This window comes from Marmota flaviventris, chromosome 2 (assembly GCF_047511675.1).
Source record: "Marmota flaviventris isolate mMarFla1 chromosome 2, mMarFla1.hap1, whole genome shotgun sequence".
Taxonomy (NCBI): Eukaryota; Metazoa; Chordata; class Mammalia; order Rodentia; family Sciuridae; genus Marmota; species Marmota flaviventris.
In genome coordinates this window covers 68872256-68894095 of record NC_092499.1, presented here as the reverse complement: position 1 = coordinate 68894095, position 21840 = coordinate 68872256, and the positions used below count along the sequence as shown (strand labels likewise).

Genomic DNA, 21840 nt, shown 5'->3' with positions numbered 1-21840 from the left:
TATATATATATATATATATATTTAGTTGTCAGTGGACCTTTATTTTAATATATTTTAAATATATACATATATTTAAAATAAAATTTATAAAATATGCATTTAAAATATATTAAAATAAATGTACGTATTTATTTTAATATATTTTAAAAAACATATATATATATATATATATATATTTAGTTGTCAATGGACCTTTATTTTACTTATTTATATGAATTGCTGAGAATCACATCCAGGGCTTCACACATGCTAGGCCAGTCCTGTACCACTGAGCTACAACTCCACCCACTGTTTTTAAAGTATTTTTAGTGGTAGATGGACACAGTACCTTTATTTTATTTATTTATATGTGATGCTGAGGATCAAACCCAGTGCCTCACACATGCTAGGCAAGCACTCCACAACTGAGCCACAACCCTAGCCCTGTACATTTGTTCTTGATGTTTAATGATTCAGGTGCATTTTGATTGGTTCAGTCTCTAAAGATATTGCAGCCCAGGAGCTAAGTTTAGTTTAGTTTGGTTTAGTTTGGCAAATGTTGGGCTTCAGGGAAGTGCTCTGTAACCAGGTCACGGAATGAATGGATGCTTGCCTTCTATGTGGGATGCCATACCTGGGTAAGGCCAGGAATGACCCAAGTCTGAAAGTATGGAAAGCCAAAGTATGACCTAGATGATGAATGCTGTTACTGAAGGATTTGTCCAGAGCTCCTTTACCAAGAGTTAGCTGTCACTATTACAGAATACTTTTTGATCTTCTTTTGGCTGAGGATTTTTGTTCAGTCCTGGTAACGTGTTTTATACATGATGACAATCATGCTTTCCTTAGATTGAGGATCTTGCCCAGTCTGATTCTTGCAATTACAATCAAGCTTCCCCGGATGATATGAGTGTGGCTGATTCATCTCCTACCTCAAGTCCTCCAGCAAAGAGATGCCTCAAAGTCCAAGAGCGATGGCAGTTGTCTGCAAAGAAAGTTCTTCTCTTGTGGGCTCAAGACAAATGTGCCAGGTAAGTTCTTTGCTGGGATCCGGAGAGACACAGGGCAGTTGTTTCCACTAACACAGTGACTTCCAGGCCTGAAGATCAGGCCTGACTGGGTTTAACAGCTACCCCAAGGCCTCCTACACCTAAAGAGAAAATTCTATGTCCCTTCATTGTTTAGTGAGTGTTCCAAATATGGAAGTTCATGAGCTTGGCCAGTTTTGGTTTTGAAGGCCAGAAAGTGAAATATCTGGGTAAACTTACTCCCATTGCTGTGTTTAGGTGGTCTGCTGTTGTGTGGAAATTTTCTTCTTCAGGCACTATTCTTCTGTGCATCTGCAGGATGGGTTTAGATTTAAGGGATTTTACCACACTATGAGATCTTTGAAAGTTAAACCATGTCTTAAGTGACTATGTATCCCCAGGACTTAGGAAATGAGAGTTCATGCTAGGTGTTCCATTAATGTGTGTTGAATGTATCAATTAACCAATAAGTGAGGAAGTAACCAATACGTAAAGTTTTCTCTTGATTCTGTCATGATTACATGAAGAAACCACAGTCTTTATTACTTAGAAGTAAAGACTTTATTAGTTATTACTCAACTCAGTTGGGAAACAAAGAAACTAGAGACAATGTGTTTTTAAAAAGTGGGGATGATAAAGGGAAGGTAGTGGTCATAATTTATTGTTAAAGAAATGTATTTCTGCTTTTGGGAAACATTTTCTTTCTGTTTTCACCAATGGTTATTCTAGCCATTGGAGTTTAGGAAGGATGAGGGATTAATATGTAGGAGATCTCCCCACTAGAAGAACAGCAGGGTGCCAGAGGCATTGCTCATCATGTGGTAGCATTGTCCAGGTAAGTAGAATCATAAATAGGCTTCAGAGACCTTTCAGATGGGGACTTCTGAGTAAGTTCTTCCTAATGAAAGGCTGGGAGATAGAGGTTCCTTTCTGCCTTCAGCCTCACCTTTATTTAGTTGTCATTCACTCACAAACATGCACAACTTACAGGTCTTAGATACGTTAAATGAACTTTCTACGGAGAAAATTTTAGTTTTTACCTAAAACTGCATGTACAAAAAGCATTATTATATCATATTTGATTTATGAATAAATAACCTTTATATCCTTTCAAAGCCTCGTATTTTTACCACAGTGTTTCTTTTCTCCGTGTCTGTCCCTCATGACTTTTCAACTCTACAGCTGATGCTAAACTTAAGGTGCAGCACCTCTTGAGTGATTTGTCTTGATTTATTCTTTTTGGCCATCATTGGTAATATTTTTTAGATGACTTGTATTTCGATATTCTGTAGTTTTTCTGGGACTCAGATATAAGACTATATTGTAGTATGTTGTGTTTTCTTCTTAGTGAAACACATGAATCTGGCTGCCTTCTCTATTTCTAAGTGAGCTTAGATCCTGCCAATCAGTCCCCAGCCTAACCGTGCACTCTCTGAAGACCTGGCAGTGACATCTTTGTGGTACTGGCTTCAGCTCATCAATGCAGAACTAACCTCAGGGCCTGGTGTTCTGTTGATACAGTGCCTGCTGCTCAGTGATGAGCTGGTTCTGGCCCTCTCAGTCCCATGGAAAGGGTCTGGGCCTGTCCTCAGCTCTGAACTACATTCCTTTAGCCATTAGTTTAACTTACTGTCTTGGAGCACAGGCTGAAGCCAGAATTCCTGGGTTTGAAGTCCTAGCTCCCAGTACTTTCTAACTGGTAATCCGGGGTACCTAATCTCTCTCGCTCTCATTTTCTTTCTCCCTCCCTCTCTTCCTCTCCTGCCTCCCCTTCCCCGCCCCGCCTTCTCCACTCCTTTTCCAGGGCTCTGATGGAACCCAGGGCCTCATGCATGCTAGGCAAGCGCTATACCTCTGAGCTACACCCCCAGCCCTACTGAGTAGCTTTTGTCTAGTGAATATCTTTATTTATTTATTTATTTTTTTAATGAGAGAGTAAAGGAAATTATAGTTGTTCTGGAATATTTCTCAAATTTTGTTGGCATCCGTACTTGTACAAGACTTCCTTTTGTAAAATATAGAGAAATATAATATAGAAATGTGTTGAATGAGTGATTCAAAATATATAGATACATATAGTAAGCCCCCATTATGTGCCGAGCAGAGTTTGGCAAGTGAGTCTGCCATGGTAAACAAGAACGGCAAGGCCTTGCCTCTCAGGGACCTGCATCCTGATGAGGGAAACAGATAAAGAACTGTGATAATTAGAGTTGGCAACAAGATGAGGCAGGATTTATGCTGTGGTCAGAATTGTTGATGGTTAGAGAGAGGATGGCCAGGCAGGGCCTCTCTGGGGAGGGGCCTTGGAACTGAGACCCAGAAGGGAAGGCTTTGGTGGAAGTGTGAAAGTCTGTGAGAAAGCATTCCAGTGTGAGGAGTGTGGCTTTGACATCAGGAGGGAGGCCAGGGGACATGCAGAGATGGGAGAGGTAGAGGGCCCTTGAGGGCCTGAGAGGTTATTATGCATAACATGAGATTCACCATTTTCACCATTTTTAAGCGTACAGTTCAGTGGCGTTCAGTACGTTGCTGTGCAGCCTTGACCGCCAGCCACATCAGAACTTCTTTCATCTTGCACAACTGAAATTTTTTACCTGTTAAACAACAACTATTCATCCTTTCTTCCCCCTCCAGTCCCTGGCATCTACCATTCTACTTTTTTTTTCTTCTTATTTTAATTTTTGTGAGTACTGGGGATTGAACCCAGAGGCACTTAACCACTGAGCCACATCCCCAGCCCTTTTTATTTTTTATTTTGAGACAGGGTCCTGCTAAGTTGTTTAGGGCCTTGCTAAGTTGCTGAGGCTGGCATTGAACTTGTGATCCTCTGCCTCAGCCTCCTGAGCTGCTAGGATTACAGGCATGTACTACCCTGCCCAGCCACCATCCTCCTTTCTGTCTTTATGTACTTGTCTACTGTGGCTGCCGTGTGTGAGTGGAATCATACAGTATGTGTCCTTTATAGCTGGCTTAATTCATTTGGATTCATCCATGTCACAGCTCATCTCAGCATTTCCTGCCTTCCTTAGGCCAATCTTCCACTGTATAGACCATATTTCGTTTGCCCATTTATTCACAATGACAGACTTCTAAACCAAGGAATGGCCAAGTCCATCTATCCTGTGGGCTACTAGCTATTGATGAGGCCCAATTTGTCACTTAATTGCTCCAGTGAGAAGAAAAATTGTTTTCTCAAGTGAAGGATCGTAACTGAAGGTGAAAGTCTAGAGTCAGTCTTGAGCCAACAGCTTGTGCATGAAGAGTATTGAACTTGAATGAGTATCATTATCATCTTGGGGGCTTTTAAAGATGTGGATTTCGGGCCCACTTCTAGAGTGATTCATTAGGTTGTGGAGAATGGCTTGAGAATTTGCATTTCTAGCACTACAGCAGAGGTGCAGTTTAACTTATGCTTTAATTTGACTAGAAGATAAAATTTTTCGTAGAATGGTTTATATTGGTTATTTGGTTCACTGAAACGTTTTAATTACTATTGAATATAGTGGGAGTGTTTTGATCTATTATTTTTAACTGCGTGTATCATGTCGTTCTGCGATAGATATGAGTCTGTCAGTGTGACAGATTTTAAGTCAAGCTGGAGAAATGGGATGGCTTTTCTGGCTGTCATTCATGCCTTGCGACCAGACCTAATTGACATGAAGAGTATGAAGCATCGATCCAACAAGGACAATCTGAAAGAGGCCTTTGGAATTGCAGAACGAGAATTAAAAATCCCCAAATTGCTGGATCCAGAAGGTAAAGAAGCTTCTTTCTTTTTAAAACAATTTTTGTAAAGGTTCAGCATAAAGTTGATTTGAAACTAATATCTCTATATAAGCAAATACAGCAACATTATATTTTAGTCCTAGAGGGTTTAGCTTAAACTCTTCATTGAATTTCATGAAATGAGGAATTCCTACCAATTAGTTAATAACTTCAGTAATATTAGGGGTGGAGCCACAGCTGGAAGCAGACAGTGACTTTATTGGAATAATTTGAGCCTTGGTCTTAATTTCCTTCTATTGTGTTCTTCTTGATCCTGTTATTTCTGTTGTAAATCCCTCATGAGATGTTTCTTTGAGTCTTTAATTATGGTTGTTATGTATCTCCCCTTTCCATTCCCTCCTCCTATTAAAACAGAACTTCTAGGAACAGAAACTGCTGCTCTCTCTGCTGTCCTCACTAGAAAGCCCTAAATATTGTGCCAGTTATGTTTGCAGAGATTACTATCAAATCATAATTTATTTTAACGTCATTAAATCAAGACTCTAAAAGCAAGATTAAAATGATTTCTTTCTGAAAAGCACTTTACTTTGAATTCTGTTGTTTCATAAACAAAACGACATTAAAAACAAAAGTCAGTGCTGGAGGTATATAGCTCAGTGGTAGAGCTTGTGTTTAGCATGCACAAAACCCTGGTTAAGTCCTCAGCCCCCAAAGAAAAAAGAATTAAAGTAATAAAAAGAGGTATACAGAGTTAGTGAAAGTTATAATGAACCAACAGATCAAGAGATAAAAATTCTAGTCTCAGCTTTATCACCAGGGCATATATTGTAAATGTTCAGTGGCTGGCTCTCCAGAACAATGTGAAACACACACATCTAAACATGTCATACATTTTACTGAGGTAAAAGATATGTAGGACACAGTTTGTCAATAATAATATATGATATGCATTATAAATTTCAAATAGCCCCAAAGTGCTAGTTGGTTTTTGTCAAGCTCTTACAATCCATCTGTAGGCAACGTGGGGCTGCAGTTTGCTGAGCATGTGTAGTTCTTACATGAACTACACTTTGGTTGATAATTTCCTTTATGTTAATGATTAAGTGGAATAGCAACGAGGAATGTCAAAATTTCACTTGTTCTTCAGTGTGACATGAGTTATTGCTTTGCTAAGTCAAATACTGGAAAAATATTTCTTGAAGTTTTTATACTCTCACAGTGTAAGAGCTACAGATAGGACATACTTTTAGGATTTATGTATATCCTTAACAATTTCTCCATCCATTTTTTAGCATTCAACCAAAGAACAATCAAGGTCTCATTTGCTTATTTTTTTTTTTTTTTTTTTTGGTGCAAATACGACTGATATGGTGCAAATACCACCGTGTAAGAGCTATAGATAGGACATACTTTTAGGATTTATGTATATCCTTAACAATTTCTCCATCCATTTTTTTAGCATTCAACAAAAGAACAATCAAGCTCTCATTTGCTTATTTTTTATTTTTTTTTTTTTTGGTGCAAATATGGCTGATATGGCTGATTTCAAGTTGCTGTCATGAAGTCACTGAGTATAGATTTGGGAAAAAATGTGGAGCAGCACACCATTATGTTATGTCCATCATACAAATGCAATGGACATAAATAACCCTATCCATAAATGCTAGTAAAATGCAAATATAGTAATTAGGGAATGATAAGTTTTGAGTATTTGTCACCCTTGCTTTTAATAGCATTTAATTGTATATTTACATAGTTTAATTTAAAAAAAAATTTTTAAATTTTTTTATTTGTTCTAATTAGTTATACATGATAGCAGAATGCATTTTGATTTATTGTACACATTTCTCTGGTTGTACATAATGTAGAGTTGCACCACATGTGCAGTCACACATGTACCTAGGGTAATGATGATCATCTCATTCCACCATCTTTCCTGCCCCCCATACCCCCACCCTTTCCCTCCCTCTCTTCATAGTTTAATTTTTAATGATGACTATTTTTAAAAAACAGCTTACAAGGGGCTGGGGATGTGGCCCAAGCGGTAGCGCGCTCGCCTGGCATGCGTGCGGCCCGGGTTCGATCCTCAGCACCACATACAAACAAAGATGTTGTGTCTGCCGAAAACTAAAAAATAAATATTAAAAAATTCTCTAAAAAAAAAAAAAAAAAAAACAGCTTACAAAACTACTGAACATTTAATATTAAGCTCTCTTTAATTAGTGTGAGCCAGCTGGCTCCTGTACACCAGTGGCCAGGTGACTGGGGATTTGTCACTTACATATATATATTATTAAAAGTAATTTTTTGTTTTTGGTGCTAAGGATTGAATTCACAACATCTTGCATGCTAAGCTTTCTCTCTACCATTGAGCTTTATCCTCAGCCCAATATTTTTGGTTTTAAGCAGTTTTATTGAGATATAATTCACATAGCATATAATTTATCCATTTAAGGGTACAACTTAAGGTAATATATTCACAATATTGTTTGACCATCACCACTATCAATTGTAGAGCATTTTCATCACCTTAGAAGGAAACTCTGAGACCATTAGCAGTCACTCTCCATCTTCCAACCTCCCCATGCCAATTCTGAACATTTCATATACATGAAATCATAAAATATGTGGTCTTTTGTGACTGTCTGCTTTAAATTTGCATAATGTTTCCAAGATTCCTCCATGCTATAGTAAGTATTGATACTTCATTCCTCCATTTTTTTTTAGTTTTATTTATTTATTTATTTATATCTTTTATTGATTTTATTTTTTTCAAATACATGACAGCAGTGGAATGCATTACAATTCTTATTACACATATAGAACACAATTTTTCATATCTCTGTATATAAAGCCCTCCATTTATTTTTTAATTGGATATTTATTTATTTTGGTATAGGGATTTAACCCAGGGGCAATTTACCATGGAGCTTTATCCACAGCCCTTTTTAAATTTTTTATTTTGAGACAGGGTCTCACTAAGGTGTTTAGGGCCTTGATAAGTTGCTGAGGCTGGTCCTTGAACTTGAGATCCTCCTGTCTCAGCCCCACAGCTACTAGGATTATAGGTGTGTGCTACCATGCCTGGCTTCATTTATTTTTAAACAGGCTTCATTTTTTTTATAACAGTTTTAGACTTTAAAAAAGTTGAAAATATAGTACAGTAAGTTTCCACATACCCCACACCAGTTTCCTCATTCTTAAAATTTTTCATTATATGGTGCATTTGTTGTAACTAAAGAACCAATAGTGACATATCATTACAATTAAAAGCCATGCTTTCTTTGAATTTCTTTAGTTTTTACTTAATGACCTTTTTCCCTTTCAGAATGCTCCCTGGGACCATATTACATTTAGTTATCATGGCAACTCTTGACTGGACTGTTTCTTACACTTTTTTGTTTTTTATGACCTTGACAGTTTTGTAGATTGCTGGTCAGGCATTTGCAGAAGGTCCCTTTATTATAATTGATTTCTTATTTTTTCCCCTCATAATCAGTGTATTCGTGGGTTCTTGGGAAGAAGGCCTAGTGGCAAGATGCTGTTCTTTTTTTTAAAATTTATTCTAATTAATTATACAAGACAATGGATTGCAGAATATTACTGAGCATTAAAGAAGAATGAAATTATGGCATTTGCAAGTAAATGGATGGAGCTGGAGAATATCATGTGAAGAGAAATAAGCTAAATCCCCAAACCAAGGTGCTATTCTTATCACATAGGTTCAAGGGTACGTGCTATCAGCATGGCTTGTTACTGTTGATGCTGACCTTGACCACCTGGCTGAGCTAATAATGTCCCTCAGGTTTGTCTGCTGTGAAGTTTCCCCCTCTCCTTCATATTGTACTCTTTGCAGGGAAATCACTGCGAAGCCCATACTTAGGTGAACGAGGCTGGCCCTCCTTGATGGAAGGTTATTAACAGGTCTTCTGCACAGGAGATTTGTCTGTTTTCCATTTATTATTATTTTTTTATTCAAGCATTTATTTATAAGACTATGTGCTTGTTGATATTTTATTTTATACTTGGCAATTGTACTCCAATACTATTTTGTTTATTTTAATGCTCGATTCTTTTTTTTTTTTTTTTTTAGAAAAGTTTGTTTTAAGACAAAAGCATTGACTATTGGGAGCTCTTTCAGTTGGCTCCTGTGTTCCTTGGATGTATCCCCACCTACCTGGGGTTTGTCTGTTTGATTTTCACCAGAGTTCAATATTTATTGAGATAATATTTCATTCTTTCTTTTTTTGATCCTTGGGATTGAACCCAGAGCCTAGTGCATATTAAACATGTGCTGTACCATTGAGTTACTCCCGCAGCCAAATTAGGTGACATCTCTAAATTCACAATTAGGATAATGATTCCACATTTCTGTATATCAGTTTGGGGATTGGTCTGGTTTCATATTGTTGTTGTTCTTTTTTTTTTTTCTTTTCCCAATGTAGTTCTTGATTAATTCTTGTTGACTTTTATTCCTGTTTTTTTTTTTTTTTTTGCCTTCCCTCTCTTTTTACCCTTTTAAAATTTCCTCCCCATCTTTTTCTTTTCCTTTTTGTTAGATATTTTTTCTTTATTTTTCTCATACTTTGTTCTAATTTCTTATTTCTGATTATTGTCCTTTAAAAAAGCTTACATTGTGATTCTCTAAATCTTCACTCTTGGGATGAAAATTTCTCTCTCTCTCTCTCTTTCTCTTTTTAAGTTGGGGTCTTTCTGTGTTTGTTGGGCACCTGTCCTTGAACTTCTGGGCTTGAGTGTTCCTCCTTTCGTATCCTCCTTAATGGCTGTAATTTTTTTCTATTTTAATATGTGCAAATAATTAGGCAGTTAATGGAAAAGACAATATAATAAAAATTTCCTGGGCTGGGGTTGTGGCTCAGTGGTAGAGTACTCGCCTAGCATGTGCGAGGCCCTAGGTTCGATCCTCAGCACCACATAAAAATAAATAAATAAAATAAAGGTATTGTGTCCAACTACAACTAAAAAGATAAATATTAAAAAAAGAAACAAATTTCCTCTGTAGGAATGATTGCCCACAACTTATTGTAGTTTAAATAATAGTTCAAAAATGTGAGATGCATTATGACTATTTATGCAAACCAAATATCATAGTCATGTTTGATTAAGGGACCTGTCCTCCGACACAATTTTGTTAAACTATTTAATCCTCATGCATCATGGCTTCATATAAAATGAGAAGTCTAAAAAGGGATATTTAGTCGAGCCAGTATCATTATTTTATGCATCTCTTGATTTTTACACCTCTTCCATTGAAAACAGAATAACTCGATTCTTAGGAATCCTTCCTATATTGAAACCTCAGCCCCAGCTTTTTATTGATAGCTTTTATATGCTTACTGCCTTGAATGATATTATTTGTTCATGGATTAAATTTACTTTCTCCTTTAGCTGACTTATAGCACTCTTTGGGCCTAGTGAACAGGCTCACTAAAACATCCTAGTGTGTTATATCTGTCATTTATTTTTCTCCTAGCCATCAACACCTTGAGGGGCAGACAGTGCCTGAGAGCATCTAGCATCTACTTGTTGAATGAACAAAGGGATGAATCATAAGGTCCCTGAGGGCAAGGACTGTACCTGATACACCTTGGTAGCTCCTGCTTTTTACCAGCCTTTGTTAGCTCTCTATAAGTATGTGTTGCATTGAATTTAAGTGAATTAATAAGTAGAGAAGATTTCCTTTTCAGTATGACATATTAATTGTTTTGGCAACAAAGACACATCCCCAAATGAAGTGTTTTGTCTATGGCATATTGAATCTCTTTCTTTGTGATTTTATGATTCACTTGATTTATTATATGCATGGAGAAGTCCTGCACTTAAACAATTTAAAACCATTTTGACTCTCTGGGAAGTCCCTGTTTTTCGAAGTTATTTTGCAAGGGACTTCTTTAATGCAACATGGGGGAATTTCTGCACCATGTCTCTAGAAAGGGAAATGCTTTAATTTTCTTCTCTCTACCTTCTTGAATACTTATGGCCTCACACATATAGCATCATAGAAACTTTGTAACTAGGAAAGTGAGGCTGTGTACATACCCATGCCAGGATTGCACACATGTGGCCCTAGATATAAGCCCTCTGTACAATGTTGGAGCAAGGTTGAATGAGCGAGATTGCATGGTTACTCAGCTACTTTGGTTCAAGAGCCTGTGAACCCAGTGGCATAGGCTGTGGCATAGCTTGTACTTGAGTATTCATTATAGTAAATTAACATCTACAGCTAATTGATAGTGTGGTATATCTTGCAGACGTGGATGTTGTTAACCCCGATGAAAAGTCAATCATGACCTATGTGGCACAGTTTCTGCAATATTCCAAGGATGCTTCTCGGACTGGAGATATGACTCAGGTATGTCTTTATCAGTATAAATGAAGTCATTTTGTTGTATATGACTACTGGTTTAATTTTAAAAAACTGGGTTATGATTTTCATACAGAATTTAATTAAATAGATCAGTGATTTTTTTTTTTTTTTTTTGGTATCAGGGATTCATCCATTCACCCAGGGTGCTCAACCACTGAGTCACATCCCAGCCCTTTAATTTAAAGCAAAAAAAAAAAAAAAAAAAAAAAAAAATTTTTTTTTTTTTCATTTGGGACAGGGTCTCGCCAAGTTGTTTAGGGCCTCTATAAATTGCTGAGGCTGACATTGAACTTGCAGTCCTCCTGCCTCAGCCTCCCAGGCTGCTGGGATTACATGTGTGCGCCACCATGCCTGGTTTAGATCAGTTAGTTTTGACAAATGCATATACCCTTGTAAACCAATATGATGTGAAACAATGTTACCTACAACATTCCATTGTGCCTCTTGTCTTATTCAACCCAGACAGCCAGTATTCTAATTTCTTTCACTGTAGTTCGTTTTTCCTACCCCTTTTTTTCCTAAGGTAAAAGTGATAACTTCTTAAGCTTTACTGAATTACCTAAAAATGAATTTTAGCCAGGTGTGGTGGCACATGCCTGTAATCCCAGCAACTTGGGAGGCTGAGGCAGAAGTTCCCAAGTTTGAGGCCAGCCTCATCAGCAATTTAGCAAGCCTTAAGTAACTTAGTGAGACCTTGTCACAAAATAAAAACATAAAAAGGGCTGGGGATGTTGCCCAGTGTTTAAATGCCCCTGGATTTAGTCCTTGGCACCTAACTAAAGAAATTAATTGTTAATCTACAATGCATTTTATTTATTTCTTTGTTGGGACACATTAAATGAAGCTAGGTTTTAAACAATTTTGGAGTTATTTGAATTTTTGTGTATTATAACTTTTATTCACTTTATTGATATATAATTCATACACCATAAAATACAATTATTTAAAGTGTATGGTACTATGTGTTTTTGGAGTATTTACATGATAATGCAACCATTATCATCATCTAATTTTAGCACATTTCCATTTTGCCTCTGTTTTAGCTTCATGTAAATGGAACTGTGTAATTTGTATAAATGGAAGCATTGTGTTCTACCTTTGATCCTTGTTTGTTGAGATATTCTTGAAATACTAGTAGAGTACCATTTGATTATTCAGTATTTCCCTTTTACTTTCAGTCTGTTACACAGTGTAGGTAGAAATTTCATAAAAATCACTGAGCTGAAAAGAAGCCCTTATTCTGATTCTTATTCTGATTTTATGAAGATACACGAGTGCTGGGAAGTCAGTGAAATGTTTATGAACATTATTTTCAAATTTATTTTAAATTCCTTTCTCAGATGTGTTTACATACATTTTATTTGACAAACTGTTTGCCTCTGTTTTTCCAGCTGTGGTGTTTGAGGCAAGAAGCCAGATTGTTGCTGACTCTGGAAGCTCAAGCTGAGGCTCGGCTTCTAACTCAGTTCACTTGTTTCTGACCTGCTGAGGAGCTACTCTTTCCTAATTCATTTTCATATTAAAAAATAAAATGAAAAATTCAACTGTCCATGAAATTGAATGCAAAAAAAAAAAAACACACACTTGCCTACTAGATAAAACTCAAATGAAGTTTAAAAAAAAATTAGAAATAAGGTGTAACTTCTGCTTTATCCTCTAGCATTAAAGTCTGCTACCAAATATAAGCAAGCTACCACCTAAGCAAGAATTGAATCTAAGAAAAGAATAATTTTTGCTCACTTCCATGTGATAGCACCATCAAAACTTTTAGTAGTGTTATTTTAGGACCTTTAAAACGTTCAAGATATTTTTGATGCCAGTGCTTTTCTCAGGAAGTGAACATCTCTTGAGTTCTTCCCTATTTAGATTAATTGGAAAGCACTCTTCTAAAATGCCTACTATAAAGCAGTGATTTGGGATAATGTTCTCTGAAATTGAATAATAGAAATGCATGGGCCAAAAACAGAGGGCATTGCTTGCTTCCCCCCACTTTTTTTTTTTAAGTACACTCTGATGTTTAGATGTTAGTTTCAGTCTATTTTAAAATTTATTGTTGTATGAATAAGCAAAATTACTCTTTGACACTGAGTCATTGGAATGTTATGATGACATTATTTCACTGATGTTTCAAGGTGTTAATTTTATTGTTAACAAAAAAGGTCGTCAAGTCTATTTAGGGGAGAGTTTAAATGTGTATGTGTGTGTGTGTGAATTACAGAGCAAGGTAAAAGATGCTATGGCCTGGCTAGCTCTGCAAGAGAAAAAGCTACAGGAGGCACTGAAGGAGTCAGAAGGCAAGACCTACTTTAAAAAGTACCATGTAAGTGTGACTTTGAATACCTATTTGTATGTAGTTTACTCTTTTAGGGAAGAATAGTAAATACCTTTTTAGAAAACTCTAAGTTAAATATTTAAATACTAAATCAACTCCAGGTTTCAGGGCTGAATAATAGGATAGTGCTTCTGAAACTTTAATGTGCATATGAATCACAGTGCAATCTTGTTTAAATGCATTTTTAGATTCAGTAGTTCTGGGGCAGGAATTTTGAATTTCCAGCAAAGTCCCTGCTGTTGTCGATGGCGCTGGTACTTGCAGTACTTTGCAGCAAGGTTCTACTACAACACGAGCTGAGTGGCTGCAAAAGAGACCATCTGGCCCATAAAGCCATCTTTACTGTCTTGCCCCTTACAATGAAAGTTCTCCAATCCCTGGTTTATAGCAGAACATGCTTTTTTTGAAAAAAAAAAAAAAAATTTTTTTTTCTTAGCTGTAGTTAGACATAATACCTTTGTTTTATTTATTTATTTTTATGTGGTGTTGAGGATCGAACCCAGTGCCTTGCATGTGCTAGAGGAGGGCTCCACCGCTGAGCCACAACCCCAGCCCCAGAACATGCTTTTTTATTATGAATATTGAATGAAAGGAAAAATCAGGAAATGAGCAATGGGGCATCCCAGAATTCTAATACGGCCTCAACCAAGGAGTTCTTTGGGAAATAATGACAACTATTATTATTATTTCTTTTGGGGCCTCAACCAAGGAGTCCTTTGGGAAATAATGACAACTATTATTATTATTGTTTCTTTTTGGTGCTAAGGATTAAATCTAGGGCCTTGTGTGTGCTACAGTGCTTTGCCACAGGGCTATATCCCCAGTCCTAATGATAATTTTCATCATTATCACCATATATTGAATATTGCTATGTGCCAGGCACCTTGCTGATAAGTACTTTACAGGTTAAGACATCTTGCTGAGTTTGGTGTTGCTATTTAAGTTTGATAGATGAAGATAATAAGGTTGGGAGACAGTAAATGACTTATCTAAGGTTATGTAGCTACTAAAGTGCAGGAGTAGGGTTTTATTAGAGTGTAGCTTTAAACTTCTTGCTCTTTTTATATCCTGTTGCTGTTCCAGGGTAAGTGGGTATTCATTGTAGAATTTTTTTTTTTTCAGTACTGGGATTGAACCCAGAGGGGCTCTACCATTGAGCAACATCCCACCCTTTTTTATTTATTTTTTTCTGTTTGTGGTACTAGGGATTTAACCCAGGGGTGCTTTACCACTAAGCTACTTCTGAGTCCTCATTATTTTTCTTTCTTTATGTTTTTTTGTGCATTCCATGGCCTTGTGCATTCCAGGCAAGCACTCTACCAATGGAGCTATATCCCCAGCCCCACCCCCATTAATTTTTACAGTGAGATAGTGGGCTTTGAACTAGTGATCCTCTTTCTTCAGCCTCCCGAGTAGCTGGGATTCCTAGTGTATACCACCATTCCTGGCTAAGCCATTTTATTTTGAGACAAGTTCTCACCAAATTGCTGAGGGACTTGTGAAATTGCTGAGGCTGGCTTTGAACGACTTATCCTTCTCCCTCACCCTCCAGAGTTGCCCCGCCAGACTTAGCCTGGAACTTTCCATCCTTCTGACTCGGCCTCCTCAGGGCTCCTGGTCACTATGATTAGAAGCGTTTGTTCTCATTATAGAATCTTGAAGGAGCCAAGGTGAAGGTGTCTGAGTCCCATTTCTTAGAGTCCCTTGTCTATGCAGTTCTGCGTTTCCTACCATCTCTCTGTTCTGGATAAGCTGGAGTGCTATCCATGTGTCCTCACAGCCACTAGCACTGGAGGCCACCACGGCCCTATCTGTGAGGTGAGGGAGATGGGTGAATCCAGCCTCAGCAACTCTAATACTCAACAGGTGTGTGATTTGTGACCATACCATCGTTTTCATTTGAAGCCATCCGGGAAAGAAGAGACAAGACTTTCTCATCTTCCTTTGGTTGAAGCAGTATAGAAGTCTTGTGCTTCTTAGCTCTGGTCTAAGATTCTTCTTGTTGACCAAATGCTCAGTGTTCAATGGAAGTGTATCGTTCAGGCACACATCTTTGATTTAGGAATGTATAATAGATTCATGTTTCCTAAATAAAAGGGCTTCATGGAGTTACTAATTACCAGAAAGAAGTTAAATAAATTAATTATCCCTTGGTTTGTGCATAGTTTTTTTTTTTTTTTTTCTTTCCTGATGCAGAGTCTCACTATGTTGAACTCTTGGGCTCAAGCAATCCTCCCATCTCAGCCTCCTGAGCAGCTGGACTAAAAGAATGTGCCACCAGTCCCATCTCATATAAAATTCAATTAGAAATAATCAGTAATTATATAAATAATATTTATAGAATTAATAACTCTTTTTTTTTCTTCAGTGCTGGGAATTAAACACAGGAGTACTCTACCACTGAACTACATCATCAGCCCTTTTTATTTTTTTTATTTTGAGATAGGGTCTTGCTAACTTGCTCATATTGGCCTTGAACTTGTGATCCTTTTGCCTCAGCTTCCTGAGTCACTGGGATTACAGGGGTGTGCCACTGCATCTGACAGAATGGATAACTGTTAAACACTCTTCACATAAATGTGAACCAAAAAAGCTTTGTTAATTGAATGTGGGGTGGCAGGGAGAAAGTGGTTTTTTTTTTTTTTTTTTTTGGTCTACGTAAAATGAATTTGGAAGAATTGGTTCAGGTTGAGTTAATCACAAACACTTTGAAAATCATTTGTGCATGACAACCACTGTGATATAATTCTCACATGTACTTATTCTTATTTTGTTGTGAACCCATATTTGGGAGGACAAACCAATTCACATTTTGCATGTGGCATCATGATCTGTCCTATAAAACTGGATGTTCTATTCCAGCAGGCATCCAACATTGTCCACACAGGTCACAAGCCAAGACTCATTTGGCTGGTACCCAAATTATCAGGATGCACTGAAGAAAGAAACCAGATCAGAGAGCAGCTCCTGGGGTCAGGGATTTTACCTTTATCTAAGTCAAAATTTAAATATAATCTTTAGGTACAGGTCTTCAAAGAGCATATTACATTTTATAAAGTGAATTAACTGTTTCAGCCTTTAAAATATTCTTCTAATTATAGAGCCTGACGTCCTATATGGAGTTATTCAATGAAGAAAAAGTACGCTTTCTGGAAGTACTGTCACCAAAAAGGGATCAGCAGGAGCTGAATGAAGATGAATTACAGTTGAGAGAAGCCTGGGATGGCATCAACCAAAAGGTTACTGTTATGTTGGTCTGAAGAACATTTTCATGGGCATCTTTGTTTTGTTGAATGAAGACTTTACTGTAGACTTTCATGAAGAATTCTATAAAACACAGGATAGATGCTTCATCAGAAAATGGGATAATATTATATTTTTTCCCATAGCATCATTTGGAGAGTAGTTGGATTTAAATAAGAATTTGTGGCATTGTGCTTAAATACAAACTTATCCAATGTTATATTCTTACTATTCTTGGTTTACCATGGTAGATTATACCTATTTTGCCACACAGTAGATGATTTGGTTGACCTGTAGCTTCTACACCATCATGTGTCAATATCGGTAGATGCTTGAAAGGGTTAGGGACAAACCCAGAAATTATGTGTAAGGATAGATATATGTGTGTTAAGTCTGAATCTATCTGTATGATTTTCATCCTTGTAAATTTATTAAGACTTGATTTCTGGCCCTGATTATGATGTACATGCTTTTGAAAAGAATGTGTATTCTGCAATTATTGCATGTAAGTCTATAAATATCAACTGTAGTTACTAGTGTTATTCAGACTGGCAGTTTGTTCAGTTGTTATCCCAACTGCCAAGAGATTAAAATTTGTAGAAATCTCTCTCTTAAAAAAAAAAAAAAAAAAAAAAAATATATATATATATATATATATATATATATATATATATATATATATTAGAAGGACACAATACCTTTATTTTATTTATTTATTTTTATGTGGTACTGAGGATCAAATTAAGTACCTCATACATGCTAGGCAAGTACTCTACCACTGAGCCACAATTGCAGCCCCTAGAAATCTCTTTTTAATTCTGCCAAATTTTGTTTTATGCATTTAAAAACTTTGTTAGGTATATACACATTTATGATTGTTGTGGCTTCCTAACTAATTGATACTTTTACCATCATGAAATACCTCTGTTTATCTTTAGTAATACCATTGTATTTTTTTTTTGCAGTCTACTTATTCTAATATGAATGGGATCATTCTAGTCTTCTGATGCCAACTGTTTATATGGCACATCTCTTTTCTTCATTTACTTTTAACCTCTTTGAGTTTTTGTATTGACAGAGAATCTCCAATTCTGTTAGCACAGAATTGGATCTCACTTTCTTATCCACTCTGAAAACCTGCCTTTTAATTAGAGTGTCTAGTCCATTTACTCTTAATGTTATTGTTGCTATGGTTCAAATTAGGTACACCATTTGACTTTTGTTTTGTTTATTCCTTGTTTGATTGTATCTCCGTTTCTTCCTTCTTGTCTTCTTTTGAATTGTTAGGGTTATTGTTGTTGTAGAATTCTATTTTAATTTGTCCATGACTTTTTCATTCTACCTCTTTCCATCTCTATTTTAATTTGTCCATGACTTTTTCATTCTACCTCTTTCCATCATGTTTTTAGTAATTGTTCTAAGGATCACCTTATACATTCCACACTTTTTGCAGTCTGGTAGAATTGTATAATTCCTTAGTTATTATACAACTTCTTTTTTTTTAATTTTTTATTGTTGGTTGTTCAAAACATTACAAATTTCTTGATATATCATATTTCACACTTTGATTCAAGTGGGTTATGAAGTCCCATTTTTACCCCATATACAGATTGCAGAATTACATCAGTTACACATCCATTGATTTACATATTGCCATACTAGTGTCTGTTGTGTTCTGCTGCCTTTCCTATCCTCTACTATCCCCCCTCCCCTCCCCTCCCCTTGCCTCCCCTCTTCTCTCTCTACCCCCTCTACTGTCATTCATTTCTCCCCCTTGTATTATTTTTCCCTTTCCCCTCACTTCCTCTTGTATGTACTTTTGTATAACCCTGAGGGTCTCCTTCCATTTCCATGCAATTTCCCTTCTCTCTCCCTTTCCCTCCCACCTCTCATCCCTGTTTAATGTTAATCTTCTTCTCCTGCTCTTCGTCCCTACTCTGTTCTTAGTTACTCTATAAAACTTCTTTTAACACATAAAATTCTTGCCATCAAACTGATTCACTTGCCTCCTATTCTTTATCTTATAGTTAGTTGTTCTATATATAAATGCATGTTTGACATGTATATATCATATATGTGGCATAAACATATTTTAAAGCTCCCAATGCCATGTTATATTTTCCTTGCCTCAAACAACCATATGTTTTAAATAATATTATTTTAAGAGGAATTAATCTTTCATATTTATCTTGATGTCTACTCTTTCTAATTCCTTCTACAGATTTTAGTTTCCATTGAGGCCATTTTCCTTATGCCTAAAATCTTTAATTTAATCTTATAGTGCAGTGACAGATTTCTTTGATCTCTAAATGTCTTTATTTTGCCTTCATTTTTACAAAACAATTTTATTGAGGTATAATTTACATATTATAAAATCCACTTATTTTAAATTGATAATGAAATGATTTTTAATGAATTTGCGGAAAGACTATATGGCCCACAAAGTCAAACTTATTACTCTGGCTTTGAATAGCAGATGTTTGCTGATTTCTGCTTAGCTATCAGAAGGGTCGGCCTGTTTTCTGAATATGTTTTCCACACCATATGTCTACTTAAATAGTTGTCCCCTGGCTTAAAAGAGCCATCCTTTCTGAGGATCTAAATTTGAAAAGAAGTGCACTTCCAGGAATCCTACCATCAAGGGGTAGGCTCATTGTACTGTCTGCACCTGCTGATCTCAACTTGTGAAGGGACAAGAGCTGCCTGTGACAGGTTCTTAATAAAAGTCAATGAAGAAGAGAGTGTTTGTACAGTTCAGCCTGTTCCAGGACACAGAGACCTGGCCTAAGTACTCAGAATATGATTTGGAAAAAAAAAAATATCTGAGATAATGAGCAAAATCACAAAAAGAATTATTTTGCAAGATTAAGTGCTACAAATTGATAGTATCCGAAAATTCTATTCTTATTCAAGCAGACTGCAGTTTATTTCTCAATGTGGCAAAATGAGATGTGCTGATTTTGAAGCCATCAGGTGTATAAAACTTAGTATCATCCAGTTTTTTGATTCAGTAGTTTGAGAACAGGGTTATCTTAAAGCTTCCTAGTAATGGTTTCATTTTAAGCCTGCTGTAGGGAAAAAATGTTTTATTTTTGATCTGATAAGATCTTATATAAATTTTCAACCAAATTCAAAAGTAATTGTCTGAGAAAGGAAGTGTGGAACCTGTTTTCTATGTTAAGTGAGAAAGGAAAGGAATGAAAAAGTAAACATTGCCTGCCTCTGTTTTTCTTCTTTTGACTACTATATAAATATTTTCAATGTGACCCTAAGTAAAAAGCACAAGTTTGGTTTCATTTAAAAAAAAAAAAAAAAAAATATATATATATATATATATATATATATATATATATATATGCAGTTTTCTTTTAGTTATGCAAAGAATTACAATTGAATTAGACCTATCCTTCTTAGCCTCTAACTCAAAGATTTTTCAATTTCTTAGTTTGTTTTTATTTCTTAGAAAATGCACAAATAATTAGATACAATAGAAAAACATGCTGGGGCTGAGGATGTAGCTCAGTGGTAGAGCCTTTGCCTAGTAGGTGTGAGGCCCTGGTTTCCATTCCTAGCTGATTTGTTTATATTAAAATTTTGATTCTTCATTTCCAGCTGGAGATTTAATGGCATATACTCAGTGATTTAACACTGTAGAATTGCCTTTGCTGTATGCTTTTTTCAGACAATAAACTTGGAAGGCAAAAAATAAAAAAGACAAAGTGAAAACTCCTGTAAAATTCAGTGCTTTCATTGCGTGCTGCCTCAGTCGAGGAGCCTAACTTTGTCTTTTTTTTCCTGTATTGGGCATGGAATTCAGGGCCTTGTACATGCTCTGCAATCACTCTACCATTGAACTACACCCCCACCTGTCCTCGTTTTGTATACCTGAATAGTTGGTGAAAAGTCTTTTACATATTTGCTTCGCAAATAATGAACACCCAACAAATGTTTTTGAATAAATTAATAATGAAGTGAATATCATATAATATGTGGACTTTGCCCACTTTCCCCTCTAAGTAAAAACAACTTAACTCTGAGAATAGTTCAGTAGAACTAGATCACAGAAAGAGAAAATACAGACTTAACACTCACATTTTCATTAGTGGCAGTTACTTTGAGTGAAACAAAGTTTGACTTGTGCTTGATCTTGAGAGTGGTGTGTTTGAGAGGAGAAAGCCACTAAAAAGCAATAATGAAGGATATGGGTAAAAAGCCACAGTCAGGAAAGGAGATGGCCTTGGAGATGGATTTTTATTGTGCTCGAGAATTCCAGTGGTCATGGCTGGAGGGTAGCTCAGTGTTGGAGTGCTGGACTTGCCTGTACAAAGCTGTGGGTTTGATTCTCAGTACTATAAAAAAATAAAATAAAATAAAAAGTCCAGTCATCAGTCCAGTATTCTTCCACACCCCCCACCTTTAGCTCCTCTAGCTGGCTTGGTCACATCACCTGCCGCTTTTCTTTTCTTTTTTTTTTTAAGGCTTTATTGTTTCAGTCAAAGCAGTCATATGAATGGCTTAAGTATGCCTGAATCCAGGAACTCAAATGATATCATTAGGGCCCTTTTTTTTTTTTTTTTTTTTAAAGAGAGAGAATTTTAATATTTATTTTTTTTCTTAGTTATCGGCGGACACAACATCTTTGTTTGTATGTGGTGCTGAGGATCGAACCCGGGCCGCACGCATGCCAGGCGCGTGCACTACCGCTTGAGCCACATCCCCGGCCCCACCTGCCACTTTTCATTGTAACCATATACCTATCTGCTTCCCGTGATAGCTGGTTGAGTCAAGAGCTGTGGTTTTATTTGTCGGATTGACTCTGATGTGGTGCAAGGGCTGTGTTCTGCTCTACCCTTCCATTTGTGCATGGTACCAGTCTGGGCAAGGCCCTGCTCTTGTTTTTTTTTTTTTTTTTTGTGTGTGTATGTGTGTGTGTTTTATTATGTGCTTATTTCCTTTTATACCCACACTTTCTTTCCATTCCTATTTCTCCCTGGGTCATCATTTTGAGGTATTTAGTGTATATCATTTTGTTTTAGATGTTTTTGCAGCATACACATTGATTTTTACGTAAGCGTGTATTTTTAAATTGTGTAATCTGAGGTTGTACATAATTTCTTTTATTTTTGAATACAGCGTATTTAAGG

General features: G+C 36.4%; 1 protein-coding gene across 8 annotated transcripts in view; it reads left to right on the top strand.

Annotated features, from left to right (window-relative positions):
- Syne2 (spectrin repeat containing nuclear envelope protein 2) overlaps positions 1–21840 on the top strand; it is a 332720-nt gene that overhangs the window by 87163 nt on the left and 223717 nt on the right. For all 8 annotated transcript variants that reach the window (XM_071607983.1, XM_071607984.1, XM_071607982.1 and 5 more), the window contains exons 7-11: positions 829–1010; positions 4567–4763; positions 11006–11106; positions 13340–13441; positions 16555–16692. In XM_071607983.1, coding sequence (XP_071464084.1) covers positions 829–1010; positions 4567–4763; positions 11006–11106; positions 13340–13441; positions 16555–16692 — 720 coding nt within the window. The remainder of the gene's footprint in view (positions 1–828; positions 1011–4566; positions 4764–11005; positions 11107–13339; positions 13442–16554; positions 16693–21840) is intronic.